Below are 14014 nucleotides of genomic sequence, written 5' to 3'. Positions count from 1 at the left end.
AACTAAGAACAAATATAGCCCTTGGTTCACTCCAGACCTGACTGCCCTCGACCAGCACAAAAACATCCTGTGGCGGACTGCACTAGCATCGAATAGTCCCCGCGATATGCAACTTTTCAGGGAAGAACCAATACACGCAGTCAGTCAGGAAAGCAAAGGCTAGCGTTTTCACAGAGAAATTTGCATCCTGTAGCTCTAACTCCAAAACGTTCTAGGATACTGTAAAGTCAATGGAGAATAAGAGCACCTCCTCCCAGCTGCCCACTGCACTGAGGCTAGGTAACATTGTCACCACCGTTAATCCACGATAATCGAGAATTTCAATAAGTATTTCTCTGTCTGGCCATGCTTTCCTCCTGGCTACCCCAACCCCGGCCAACAGCTCCGCACCCCTGCAGATACTTGCCCGATTATTATTTGCCGCCATTGTTGCGACCCCTATTACCAGTCTGTTCAACCTCTCTTTTGTATCGTCCAAGATTCCTAAAGATTGGGAAGCTGCCGCGGTCATCCCCCTCTTCAAAGGGGGTAACACTCTAGACCCTAACTTTTATAGATCTATATCCATCCTGCCCTGTCTTTCTAAAGTCTTCGAAAGCCAAGTTAATAAACAGATCACTGATAATTTCGAATCCCACCGTACCTTCTCTGCTGCGCAATCCGGTTATATTATATCTAGAATCGGCTTCCTATTTCTCAACAAAGCCTCCTTCACTCACGCCACCAAACATACCCTCGTAAAACTGACTATCTAACCGATCCTCGACTTCGGCGATGTCATTTACAAAATGGCTTCTAATACTCTACTCAGCAAATTGGATGCAGTCTATCACAGTGCCATCCATTTTGTCACCAAAGCCCCTTATACCACCCACCACTGCGACCTGTATGCTCTAGTCGGCTGGCCCTCGCTACATATTCGTCATCAGACCCACTGGCTCCAGGTTATCTATAAGTCTATGCTAGGTAAAGCTCTGCCTTATCTCAGCTCACTGGTCACGATAACAACACCCACCCATAGCACGCACTCCAGCAGGTATATCTCACTGGTCATCCCCAAAGCCAACACTACCTTTGGCCGCCTTTCCTTCCAGTTATCTGCTGCCAATGACTGGAACGAATTGCAAAAATTGCTGAAGCTGGAGACTTATATTTCCCTCACTAACTTTTAAACATCAGCTATCTGAGCAGCTAACCGATCGCTGCAGCTGTACATAGCCCATCTGTAAATAGCCCACCCAATCTACCTACCTCATCCCCATATTGTTTTTATTGACTTTTCTGCTGTTTTGCACACCAGTATTTCTACGTGCACATCACCCCACTGTTAATTTGCTTGTAATTGTAAATACTTCACTACTATGGCCTATTTGTTGCCTTACCTCCTCACGCCATTTGCACACACTGTATATAGACCTAATTTTTTTTCTATTGTGTTATTGACTGTACGCTTGTTTATTCCATGTGTAACTTTGTGTTGTTGTTTGTGTCGCACTGCTTTGCTTTATCTTGGCCAGATCGCAGTAGTAAATGAGAACTTGTTCTGAACTAGCTTGCCTGGTTAAATAAAGGTGAAATAAAAAATAAATCAAATTAAAAAGTACACTAATAGTGCCGGGACGATACCAGTATCGCAATACTCGTTAGTATCGTGGCACGGAAACAAAACACGAAGCGGATTTAACTTATTTAGCAAAACAGCCATGATGTTGGAAACAAACATCATCATGTTGTGATCCAGAGTCACATTTATTTTCCAAGTTTTAGCACACTATTTTACATACAGCAGGACCAAGGAGACCTACATCGCGTTTTCATTTTTGCCATGGAAAAAATATTGCGATACTGGTAACGTCACAGCCCTACACTATAATGAACTGAACTATACTCCGCTGCAGGGCTATTTTTTTTTATTAGATAAAACATTTTATTTTTGTATATAATATATATGTTTATTGCTAGCTGCAACAGAATACCATTGTGGATATCATTTTTAAGTCTCTGCATCCAGTATGAAGGAAGTTAAAGGTAGTTTCACAAGCCAATGCTAACTACCACAATGATTGGAAGTCTACAGGAACAGTTAGCATGCTAGCTCTTCCTGTTTATCCAACTCTGGGCAAGCAGATACAATAGTTATTTGAGAACTAACAATGAAATAAGCTATACAGTCAGGTAGAATTTTAAAAAATAAATAAAATGTTAATGGCCATTCAGGCACAGCCCATTGAGTTTTGTTATAATGTTTGAGCTGAGGAACACAGCATTAGCCATGGCAAAATACATAGAATTGCAGGAGATTAGCTTCAAAACTGCTAAATGTTTTCTCAGCTCAGTCTATTTGTTTCGTTTTTATTGCAGAAAATTTGCAACAGCAACATTTGCTCCATGCCGCCAAGATATTTTTCTACTGAATAGACTGTTAGAATGTACACTTCCTCTTCCAATGAACTGTGGGGAGGTCAAAATTAATTAAAATAATGAAACTGTCTACCAACTATTAATTTAAAAATGTTGATTACTTTTACTTGCCATTATCGTTCACTTGATGATAAGACGATGTCACTCTGTATTCCATTTTTTGCTAACATATTCTTTTTTTCTTTTATTTTACCCTTATTTTAACAGGTAAATTGATGACTGAGAACACATTCTTATTTACAGCAACAACCTGGGGAATAGTTACAGGGGAGAGAAAAGGGGATGAATTAGCCAATTGAAAGCTGGGTACGATTAGGTAGCCATAATGGTATGAGGGCCAGATTGGGAATTTAGGGCTTAACCGGGCTTAACACCCCTACTCTCATGATAAGTGCCATGGGATCTTTAATGACCATAGACAGTCAAGGCACTCGTTTAACATCCCATGAAAGACGGCACCCTACACAGGGCAATGTCCCCAATCACCACCCTGTGGCATTGGGATATTTTTTTTAGACCAGAGGAAAGAGTGCCCCCTGCTGGCCCTCCAACAACCCTTCCAGCAGCATATTGTCTCCCATCCAGGGGCCAACCAGGACCAACCCTGCTTAGCTTCAGAGGCAAGCTAGCAGTGGGATGCATGGTGGTATGCTGCTGGCAGTGGGATGATGAGGGTCCCTGGGTTGCAGGTTTGCCTGGGTGGGGGGGGTCCCTGGGCAAGAAAAGTTTGAAAACTCCTGCTGTACTGAACTCTACTGTTCTGTACTCTACTGAGCTCCACTGTGCTGTACTTTGATGTTCAAATTTGTGATTGTTTCAGATTTGGTGTAGTCCAGACCAACCAAATTTGGTCTTGTTTGGTGTCGGAGCTCATTAAAACAATAGCAAGTGTGTAGAATAATACCCAAATATGTAAATTATGATGTTGCATATTTCTACCTTTTTTGTGTACCTATTTAAGATACATCACCATGAGGAGAATGAGATTCCTATCCATAATTAGGCATTTCTGTGTTCAGATCAGGGACCCATGATGAAATTCTGTTACCAGGTGTAAATACACTTCACTTACTGTAGTTCAATAACCACAAGAGATTATTTTCAAACTCAAGGTGTCATGTCATAGCTGACAGGCGATTCTTTCTGCAGACATCTTTGAATCTTAATTCGGGAAACACATTTTTCGGAGTTTTTTGAAAACATGGTCACATAAAAAAACGGAGGGAGATTTTACCAAAATTCGGTTACCACACTTTGCATCTGCACAGTTCTACCAGTAAATGTATTTTTGTAAAATGTTCAGTGAAAATTCTTAAAAGTAGTCATTGTACATAAAGTTGTATGGTTTTTGTTTGCGCAAATCTGCTATTCAGTCATGGTGTGTGTCTTACACCAAGGAGGCCGTGTCCTGGGAATTCCCTGAATCAAATGGTGTTTAATTTGATAGAGATCTCGTGCGTAATCTGACGGGCCAAACTGATTGATGGGGGTGGTCTGAGATGAAAGGTATTATGATGGTTAAGATGATCTAAAGACACATTCCAGCGATGGGGGAGGAGAGGGAGAAAGTGTAACGCACAAAGTGCAATCAATCAAATGTTTAATCAAAGGCTGTTTTTATCTTTCCAGTATGTCCCATACAGTGATGAACAGCATCTCTGTCCCAGCCACTAAGTCTGGCACGTAAATGAAAATGCCTGTTTGTGTCTCTCCACAAAAGATGTTTATGTTAGGACACTGAGAACCATATCATCTTTAAACTGGAATGGAACAATCTCTTAGAGCGGAAATGATCAAATTGTTCAACCTTTACATTTCTGTTGAAATTAATACCATGGCTGCAGCTGTTGTCATTTAGGTAATGAATGTTGCTGGAAAGAGAGTGGCGGCAATGCTGTGCTCAATAGTGATCTGCTCCCATCTGCCTCTTTCTTTCTCTTTCTCTGGGTTTTAATCTTCATTACTAGTCTTTCTCTGCTCAGTCTGTTTTGACAGTCATGCACATGCAGTGGGGTTTCTCTGTTTTAAAAATCAACTGGCCAGTGCAATGACTGCCATCCTGTCCTCTGCCCGGTGCTCCATATTGAAGAATCTAGAGATTCTGTCTCTGTCCGTGGATAATTAAAGCCAGTAGACATGGGGATTAATTTTCAATCCCTGGGAGACTTTCCCTAAACCTGCAGCGTCTCCAGGACGACTGGGAAGCCCGGGGGAAATGAATCCTAATGCCGCCGGGGCTGTGCATTTGCTCACTTCAATCTTAGCTGTTGTCAGGGAACAATTATACGCTGGATTAAGAGCTTGTCCCCAGAATGTTTTGTGGCTGAGTGGGTCTCAGCCATGGACGGAAAGTACATTAGCCCTCTGTGCACGGCAGCGGGGTGGGGGTGGGGACAATCCTGCAACTTGTTGTGTGGTTAGTTGGTTCTAGCATTAGGCCAATAAATCAATGTTAATAACTGTGTAACTCAGTTTAGTATTACTGTAGCATTACATATTAGGTAAAGCAGGGTTACTCTCATAAATTAAGTCATCTAATTGCAGCTACATTTTTATCTTCCACTGTGGAAAGAGTGCTCCCTGTCCTCTCGGTGACAGCCCCAAATTGATGTTGGTTTTGTCGAAGTGCTTTCTATTCTCTCATCCTTTAATGCTGTCAGTTCTTGGAATCAAAAGTAAGAACAAGAGGATAAAAGAGCATTGTGACAGTCAGTTTGTATCCATTGCATACTGTATGGACAGCTGGTAGCTTGTAGGGATCAGATACAAAGTCTTCAGAAAGCATTCACACCACTTTTAAAAATAAAAAGTCAAATAAATCATGAAATAAAAACAAATACATTTATATTACATAGTAATTTCATGGATGTAAAGGCCCGGTGGTTAAGAGTTCAGAAATGTCCGCTGCTGCTTTTTTCCATGTGTCCAGAGTCGACACCTTGGCCCTGGTGGATCCTGGCCGTGGAGAGCTTCATAAGTACAATTTCCTTAAATATGAGCAACCATTGTTGCAATGGTAACTGATGAGGTGGAATCCACCTTTGTAAAATAATCTTCTTAGCAGCTGTGGTTCCTGCCAACCACACTCTCCCTTGGCGTTCTGACAAGTGCCAATCAGAGTCATCACAAAGCAACATCACTATTGGATCTAATGGCATTATTTTATCTATAAGTACAGAGATGACATTGTTAACTTTCCCCCAGAATTCAACCACCCCCTGGCATTTCCACAGCACATGCTGAAAAGTACCAAGGTCCCCTGTGGTGCAGAACTCACATAACGGCGATGGACGAATGCCCATGTGATGTATTATTTGAGGTGTTAGATACCTAGTCAATTGTACAACTGAATGCCTTCAACTGAAATGTGTCTTCCGCATTTAACCCAACCCCTCTGAATTAGAGAGGTGCGGAGGGCTGCCTTAATCGACATCCACGTCTTCGGCGCCCGGGGAACAGTGGGTTAACTGCCTTGCTCAGGGGCAGAACGACATATTTTTACCTTATCAGCTCGGGATTCGATCCAGCAACCTTTTGGTTACTGGCCCAATGCTCTAACTGCCAGGTAGGTTCTATAGCAAATGTTTTTATTAATTAATTGGTGATTATGGTTTCTAGATGATCCAGATATATTTTTTCCATTCTGTCTCCCAATTTATTTGTCTGTCAGCAAGTTTAAGTGTAATCCTTTTCCCATACAGTGAATAGAGTTAATGATTTTTCTCCTGCTAGAATTAATTAACAATAGATATTAAAAACAACTCCCTTTGAGGGGGGTCTGTCCGTTAGAAGTTTGACCAATGGGTGTTCTGCTAGTGCTGCTCCCCAGGGGACCCCGTAGGCTTGCATGGATAGGTGGAGTTGAAGGTAAAGACAAAATGATGGGCCTGGGACATTAAAACACTGGCGGATATCCTGGAAACTGAGGAGTCCGTTCAAATTGAATGTCTGAAAGTATAAAAAAAAATCTCTAAATGTATTGTAAGAATCTTATGAATTGAAAATAAACTTTATGCAAATGTGTTACTCAATATAAAATTGATTAAAGTACGATTTTGTGTCACTGGCCTACACACTACCCCATGTCGTCAAAGTTAAGTGTTTGGTAAATACATTTTTAAAAGAAAGCTGAAATGTTTTGAGTCAATAAGTATTCAAACGCTTTGTTATGGCAAGCCTTAATAAGTTCAGGACATGATTTTTGAATGACTACCTAATCTCTGTACCCCACACTTACAATTAATTATATGTAAGGTACCTCAGATGAGCAGTGAATTTCAAACACAGATTCAACCACAAAGACCAAAGACCATGGAGTTTTTTTTAGAAAGAAGATATTGAATATCCCTTTGAGCATGGTGAAGTTATTAATTACACTTTGGATGGTGTATCAATACACCCAGTCACTACAAAGATACAGGCGTCCTTCCTAACTCGGTTGCCGGAGAGGAAGGAAACTACTCAGGGATTTCACAATGAGACCAATGAGGCCTATTTCCAAGCATCTGCATGCATCGTGTTATGGGTATGCTTGTTATCGGCAAAGACCAGGGAGTTATTTTGGGATAAAAAGTAACGGAATAAAACAAATTCACCTTTCAGCAGGAACTTAAGCTAAAGCACAATGCCAAATAAAGCCTATGGTGGAGTTGCTTACCAAGACGACATTTACTTTTCCTGAGTGGCCTAGTTACGGTTTTGACTTAAATCGTCTTGAAAATATACGGCAAGACATGAAAATAGCTGTCTATCAGTGATCAACAACCAACTTGGCCGAGCTTGAAGAATTGTAAAAAGTGTGCAAATATTGTACAATCCAGGTGTGCAACGCTCTTAGACTAACCCAGAAAGACTCACAGCTGTAATCGCTGCCGAAGGTGCTTCTACAAAGTATTGACTCCGGTGTGAATAATTATGTATATGAGCTATTTATATATTTCATTTTCAATAAATTAGCAAAGCATTCGAAAAACATGTTTTTGCTTTCTCATTATGGGGTATTGCGTGTAGATGGGTGAGCGATTAAAAAAAAAAAAATAGATTTAATTGTTTTTGAATTCAGGCTGTAACACAACAAAATGTGGAATAAGTCAAGGGGTATGAACACTTTCTGAAGGCCACTGTATTCTCTTGGCACAGAGTGTCTGTATTTGAGCTGAGTACGAATAGTCTATTTTAATGTTTTGGGGATTTGGTGACACTCACAGTGATTGAGTGTTTTTCTGAGTGCAAATGATAGGATCCCTTTGACTTATGGTATTTTCAACCTGCATGCTGAGCTCTGAGCATGCCCTATCTTGCAGCCAAGGATCTACACCTTTTTCTTATTGCTGTCATTAGCTTGTAATCTTGCTAGCCCACAACATGCCCTCTCCGACCCTCTGTTGCTTGTGTGAGACTGTGGCTACATCTCAGCCAGCTACATATTGTCTAAATAATTATCCTCTGGTGGATAAGGGACGCAAGCTAAAAAGTTTTTTCCTCTATTGTTTTCCTTCGTTGTCTTTTCTCTCTGACACAAACGCACACCACAATCTGACTGTTATTAATAGTCGGGCCAATGATTGCTCAGTTATAACAGTCTTAGATGATTGTTGTTGAGTTCTAAAAACAACCTTAAGCTCTGAAAAGATGCATTCACTTTGATTCCCAGACCACAGTTTGTCAGTTCTTAGTTATCCATCTTTCACTATAGCAGTTGATGTTGTTTTTCCCAGTAAAGCAGTTCCCAGAAGGGCAATTCCACAGGAACAGAATGATGCTGAGACTTGATTTGTCACTTTAAAATGTATGACAAACAAAAACCAATGATTGCAAAGTTAAACAACCCATGCAACTCTATGCACAAGGATGACTAACATTTTACAAAACACATTTACAAAAACAATGCAGATGCAAAGTTAGGTGACAACAGCACAAACCGTCATTCTGCTACGGCACTTTGCATCTGCACTGTTCTTCAACTAAATGTGTTTTTGTAACATTTTTTTGTGGAAATTGTTAAAAGCAGTACTTGTGCATAGAGTTGTATGGTCCACTCCTGCACACAGGACAGGGCGTAATTCAGCAAACGTGCTGGTTTAAAAGCTTTTAAAACAGAGCGGCCTGTATCTGTGGAGAGGACTCCTGCCGAAGAAATAGGTCATTTAGCAAGGAATACCATTCTTCACATTCTTCATAAAGGGTGACTACTTGGTTATTTTTCCTTCTCCTTGGCCTCATTAAGAACTTATTACTTGTTCAAGGTGCCCTATATACAGTATTGAGGCAGCATCTTACAGTATTAGGTCTGCTCAAGGACTCATTAATGGTACAAAGATATCAGGGCATGAAATATTCCCCCAGAGTTTTCTCAACGGCAACTGGATTGACCCAGCACATCTGGGGTATGCTGATCTGAAAGCTTTTGAATGTAGCTCTCATTAATTGATTTCCTATGTCCTCCACTGAATGTCATAAAGAGATGTTCCCTCCCCTGATGGTATGACTTATTTAGCTTGGAGCTTATAGAGCTCTGAGACTCAGACCGCATTCCTCTCCTGTTATTCAAACATTCACATAACTGATGTTTCACAACTCTGTGTGTCTGTTTGCGAGAGGGGGCCAAAGAGATGGGAGAGAGGGAGTGTGAGAGGGAGAGAATGTCTAGCTTTTTCACCCTCTGTTTTAATGGATGCCTATGTGATCGACAGGGTTTGTCGGACTGCAGAGCAGGAAAACCTTGAGGCTATTGAACGGTGCAAAACAATATTGTAAAGATGCCTTAAATATGTCTGACTTGCTTTCTCTCTTTGTGTGTCTGTTTCAGTTGCCTTTTGGGGAGACATTGCTCTGGATGAGGAGGACATGCGCATGTTTAAGGTGGACCGGATTATAAACATGGCCCAACGGACCGTCCAGACCTTCAATGAGACAACTACAGGTGAGCAAGAGCTGTGAGGCTGGCTGACCAAGTCATGGTTACTGGGAATAAAGACTAAGGCCTATCGCCATAGCCTAAAAGCGTGTATTTTCTTATAAACGTGCCTGTCATCAATTCTAAAAGTCTGACTCCATTTATGCATGTGCTATTATATAGTGCTGACTAAAATGTCTCCTTAATGATACAATACAAACCAGTCCAAGAAAAAAAAACTTGCATTCAGTTAAATAGTTCCCACATTTTCCCACCTCAAGGCCAATTATGCAAGGAGGCTTTGTAACTCTCTCCCAGTGCATCTGCCAGGAAGATGTATACGATGCATGAACCACTCAGCACCAGGTGATGACTCCTCTCCAACACTGGGTTGGCCAAGACACCTGTTGTAAACAAACAGCATGTTTATCACCAGCACTCTCAAAGTGTTTATGTAAAGAATATGCTCAACCAGCATATAAAGCATGCTTCATTGTCATTATCATCTCTTTACCATTTAGGAACAGCTGAAATGTTGTAATCTCATCATGGTTTTTACCATGTTCTCACCAGAGTTGAACTTTTTAATTGGATGGTTTTCTGTGATTTATATTGTACAAACCTCATCTTTGGCTGGTAATTGGGAATGACAGGGTCTTCTGCCAATGAGACCAGTCGAAACAGAGCATTGCCAAACCGGCAAGGATCACACCGCAGGAAAAGGGCGGCAACATCCAGACCTGAGAGAGTGTGGCCAGAAGGTGTCATTCCCTATGTCATCAGTGGGAACTTCAGTGGTAAGTCCCACATCATCACTGCTGTTTACTTGCCCCATGTGTCTTATATGCGCCCTATAACATAGTTTCCTACTAAAAGGTGGTAGCTGGTGTCCATTAAGCATACTTCAGCATACTTGCATCCACTACATTAAAATAAATGTCTTGGCAGCTATTGGACATACCATTTTTTATTAACTTTACTTGGAATGAATTTGGCACTATGAGCAAGCTGTTAGCATTGGTATTTTATCCTCCTTTTTACGTGACTTATGGACGTCAGCCTCACTTCTTCCCATCACATTCAGGCAGCCAGCGGGCGATATTCCGCCAGGCCATGCGTCACTGGGAGAAGCATACCTGCGTGACCTTTATCGACAGGACAACAGAGGAGAGCTACATTGTGTTCACTTACCGGCCATGTGGGTAAGTTCATGCAGGCCAGGGCTCGCCTCCCTCAGGAAGGAAGTGTAGCTGGTCAGCCTGCTCAGACATGACAGTCCTTTATCCACACAGCCATAATGAGTTATCGCTTAAGTACTTTTCCTTACCACTCCTCCATTGTCCTTTAGTGCTGGCTCATCCCCTCTGTCCGCAGTCTGTCTGCGTGAGTTGTGCTAATTGAAGCCCCCTGCAAGTCCTGAGAAAGACGACCATTCATGCCCAAGGAATGCATGCTGTGCCTCATAGTTCTGACACATCTTTCACTGAGCACTGGTGTCACATTTTTTTTTAATGACACCCAAGGGAGACCTCCTCAGCTTAACCATAACCCGTAATTCCACATTATATATTTTGTCCTTTTCCCAGCTATGCATGTTTTTAAGTTCAAAAGATTTCACACAAAACTGTAGCCACGTTGATGGCGTTATACTCTGGCTCTGCATGTACACTAAATCCGCTACCAAGAAGAACATATTCAAGAGCGGATATGGAGCATAAACTGACCTTTTTCCACCCAGCTGTTGATAGCCATTTTTAGCCTGGTAACTGTCCTCCAGAGTAACAGGGATGACATTATCCACTCAGGCGGCCGCAGTTAGTGGGAATGCCTGGGCTCTGGGCTGGCCTGCTGCAGGCCCCATCTGTCCTGTGCAAAGTTCATGGCCCGTCTCAGGAAAGCCTGGCTCACAGTAATTAGAGAGAGGCTGGTTGGCCCACAGGGGCGCGGTGTGTGTCCATGGACCGGGGTTCCACACTGACCCTTTCATGTCAGGGAGGGAGAGATGGAGAGCCCTGCAGTCTAAAGTTAGCCATCCTTCACTGTCACACATTGTAACCCTCCATCTACAGTGAAGCACGCATCAATGAATGTCACCACTGTATTAGGATGTAGGGTCACCTCACCTCCACTAGTTTTCCTATGACGTGATAGAAAGGCTGTTAAGAATGCTGTTCCTAATACTGTATATATGCATTAGAGATGTGAGATGAACCACAAACTTTTGAGGTCAGACCCTGCGTCTCTCCAGGAACAGGGATTCCTTCCATAGACTACTTCACTTGGCTTATTCGTTATTTGTTCACTCCTTCGGGTTAACACTTTCATGTTTGTGGAAGTAAGGTTCTATATATCCGGTGTAACACGAAGTTCACCAAGTTCTTGTTACATGATTGAGATGTACACAGAAATATAGCATTTACATAGTACTATGGTAAGCACGATGGCCAATCTTGAGCTAATGCTCTCATCTTTGTGTCTGCCAAGTTAAAAGTGACTTAGTTTAGTCTAATATGTAGCCAGTTACCACAGTCTTTGAACTAGCTTGTTACACTGCCTGTTGACCTGTCCCTGATCTTTGTTCTGTGTGTTGGACCCTGCAGGTGCTGTTCCTATGTGGGCCGCAGGGGTGGCGGTCCCCAGGCCATCTCCATAGGAAAGAACTGTGACAAGTTTGGAATAGTGGTGCATGAGCTGGGCCACGTGATTGGTTTCTGGCACGAGCACACCCGGCCCGACAGAGACGAACACGTCAGCATCATCAGGGACAACATCCAGCCAGGTAAGACTGCTTTGTAGACTGCTGTGTATGGAACAGCGCACTCATCTTTCCCTTTCTAGGAGATAGCCTCTCACTTTTGTATTTAGTATTCTGGTACAGTATTTGAGGTAGGGGTGGGTTGCAGGTTTCAGTATCTGTTTTCTTGCTTCCATTCACAGGACAGGAGTATAACTTCTTGAAGATGGAGCCAGGGGAGGTGGACTCTCTGGGGGAGGTGTATGACTTTGACAGCATCATGCACTATGCCAGGAATACATTCTCAAGGTAGGAGATGGGCCAAGTTCCACTTCATACACAGCAGAGCAGAACAGACATCGTGGAAATCAGTTACAGTTTAGGCCAGAGAGCAGTTTCCCAGACTGTCACTTTTGCTCTCATGTCTCACTTCAGGTCTTTTCCATGTGAGTCACTTCATAGTTCTACAATGTGTCAATGTCTCTTTTGTTCTCTACATTATTTTGTTTAATTTTAGAGCCAGGGGCTGACTTCAAGGCTTAGGAAAGGTGGTGCAAATTGAAGCTTAGATACTATTCAGTTAATGACCTGCTGACATTCATAGCCTGGGGGACAAATATACTGCTGACTTGTCACTGTTACTTAGCCTATATGATGGTTGGTCTGATGAATTTAAAGTACAGGGAAGCAGGACAAAGACACAACTCAGTGATGGACCTCATGAACGTGTCAGTGCCTTGGCTTAAAGGAAGAACATCTGCAGAATATAATACTTTTTGGGAGTGTCTACTCTTTCTCTCTCTTCCGCAAATTTATTTTGGCTTGGATCTTTTAACTCTCTCAATGGTCACCGCTTACATTTGAGCGTGCAGTGGAAATGCTCAGGGGTGAACTGATGTGGTTCCTGTGAGATGCAGAAAGGATTATATTGCTTGTCCTTGTAATGAGATTTCTGAGGGTAAAAAAGTGTAATCCACCAGGATGCCTGGAGTAACGTGTCATTAGAGTTGACACATCTGGCCCATTTAGCTTTTTGGGGCCCAGAAAGAGCAGGATTATAGAGATTTCGCTTTCAATCCTGGTGAATGTTTTATACGTTTTCCTAGACAACACCAACTTTTTGATCTTGTGTAGTCCACCTTACCCAGTCCATCTGTAGTCTAGTAGTAGAAGGGCACCTACAAAAATCAATGCACACAAACTGCAGCATGCTTTACCAACCCCATGTAATACCATGCCTATCTGTTTTGTATTATGGGGTTAGGCATATATCATATTGATTGCTTCCAGTCTTTCAAGTAGCTGCGTCTCTCAGTGGGGATGCTGTCCAGTGGCAGCTATGTATTAAGGGGGGTATTTGTTAGATAAGGCTATTTCCATGTAAAAGGATCCATGAGCACCAACATGCAAAGTTCATAGAAGCATATCAAATTGGGTGTCAAATGGAAGCTAAAAATCTATATTTTTTATAAATTAAGGCATATATACATTTTTCAACCATTTTCCATCCTAACATGTTGAATTAAGTGAAGGCTTTGATTTCTGGTCAAACAGATGGAAAAGGGGTCTTAGAAAACATCTACCAGAAGCAGTCTTAAATACTAATGTTGAAATAAAGACGCCTACCAACTAATATCAACACATATTTAGTTTAGGAGAAATGGTTCAGCCATCTGTAAGTTTAATGCCAGGCATACACTACACGATTTTTCCATGCCATGTTTTGGACATCCCAGATTAATGTTGATGATTGGGGTGAAATCCTATGAATTTGGGCTAGGATCAGTAGGTCGGGACTGGCGTAGTTCGCGCTGATCAAGGCCGCACCAATGATGGCTGTTCCATACCCCTGTCGGATGTCCCGAGAATTTTTGGACATGTCTGAAATTTTGGTCGGTCATCTTGTATTAGCAGTGCTGCGACGACATTGGGCAAGGGCTGCTGCCAATAGCCAATGAGTATTC

At 42.1% G+C, this 14014-nt stretch overlaps 1 protein-coding gene across 2 annotated transcripts in view; it reads left to right on the top strand.

Moving 5' to 3' along the window:
• Nucleotides 1–14014, top strand: part of LOC110525648 (bone morphogenetic protein 1) — a 52926-nt gene that overhangs the window by 15696 nt on the left and 23216 nt on the right. For both annotated transcript variants that reach the window (XM_021605968.2, XM_036979757.1), the window contains exons 2-6: nucleotides 9230–9343; nucleotides 9970–10113; nucleotides 10401–10518; nucleotides 11917–12095; nucleotides 12254–12359. In XM_021605968.2, coding sequence (XP_021461643.1) covers nucleotides 9230–9343; nucleotides 9970–10113; nucleotides 10401–10518; nucleotides 11917–12095; nucleotides 12254–12359 — 661 coding nt within the window. The remainder of the gene's footprint in view (nucleotides 1–9229; nucleotides 9344–9969; nucleotides 10114–10400; nucleotides 10519–11916; nucleotides 12096–12253; nucleotides 12360–14014) is intronic.

Source organism: Oncorhynchus mykiss, chromosome 6, assembly GCF_013265735.2.
Source record: "Oncorhynchus mykiss isolate Arlee chromosome 6, USDA_OmykA_1.1, whole genome shotgun sequence".
Taxonomy (NCBI): domain Eukaryota; kingdom Metazoa; phylum Chordata; class Actinopteri; order Salmoniformes; family Salmonidae; genus Oncorhynchus; species Oncorhynchus mykiss.
This window is presented reverse-complemented; position numbering and strand designations above follow the sequence as displayed.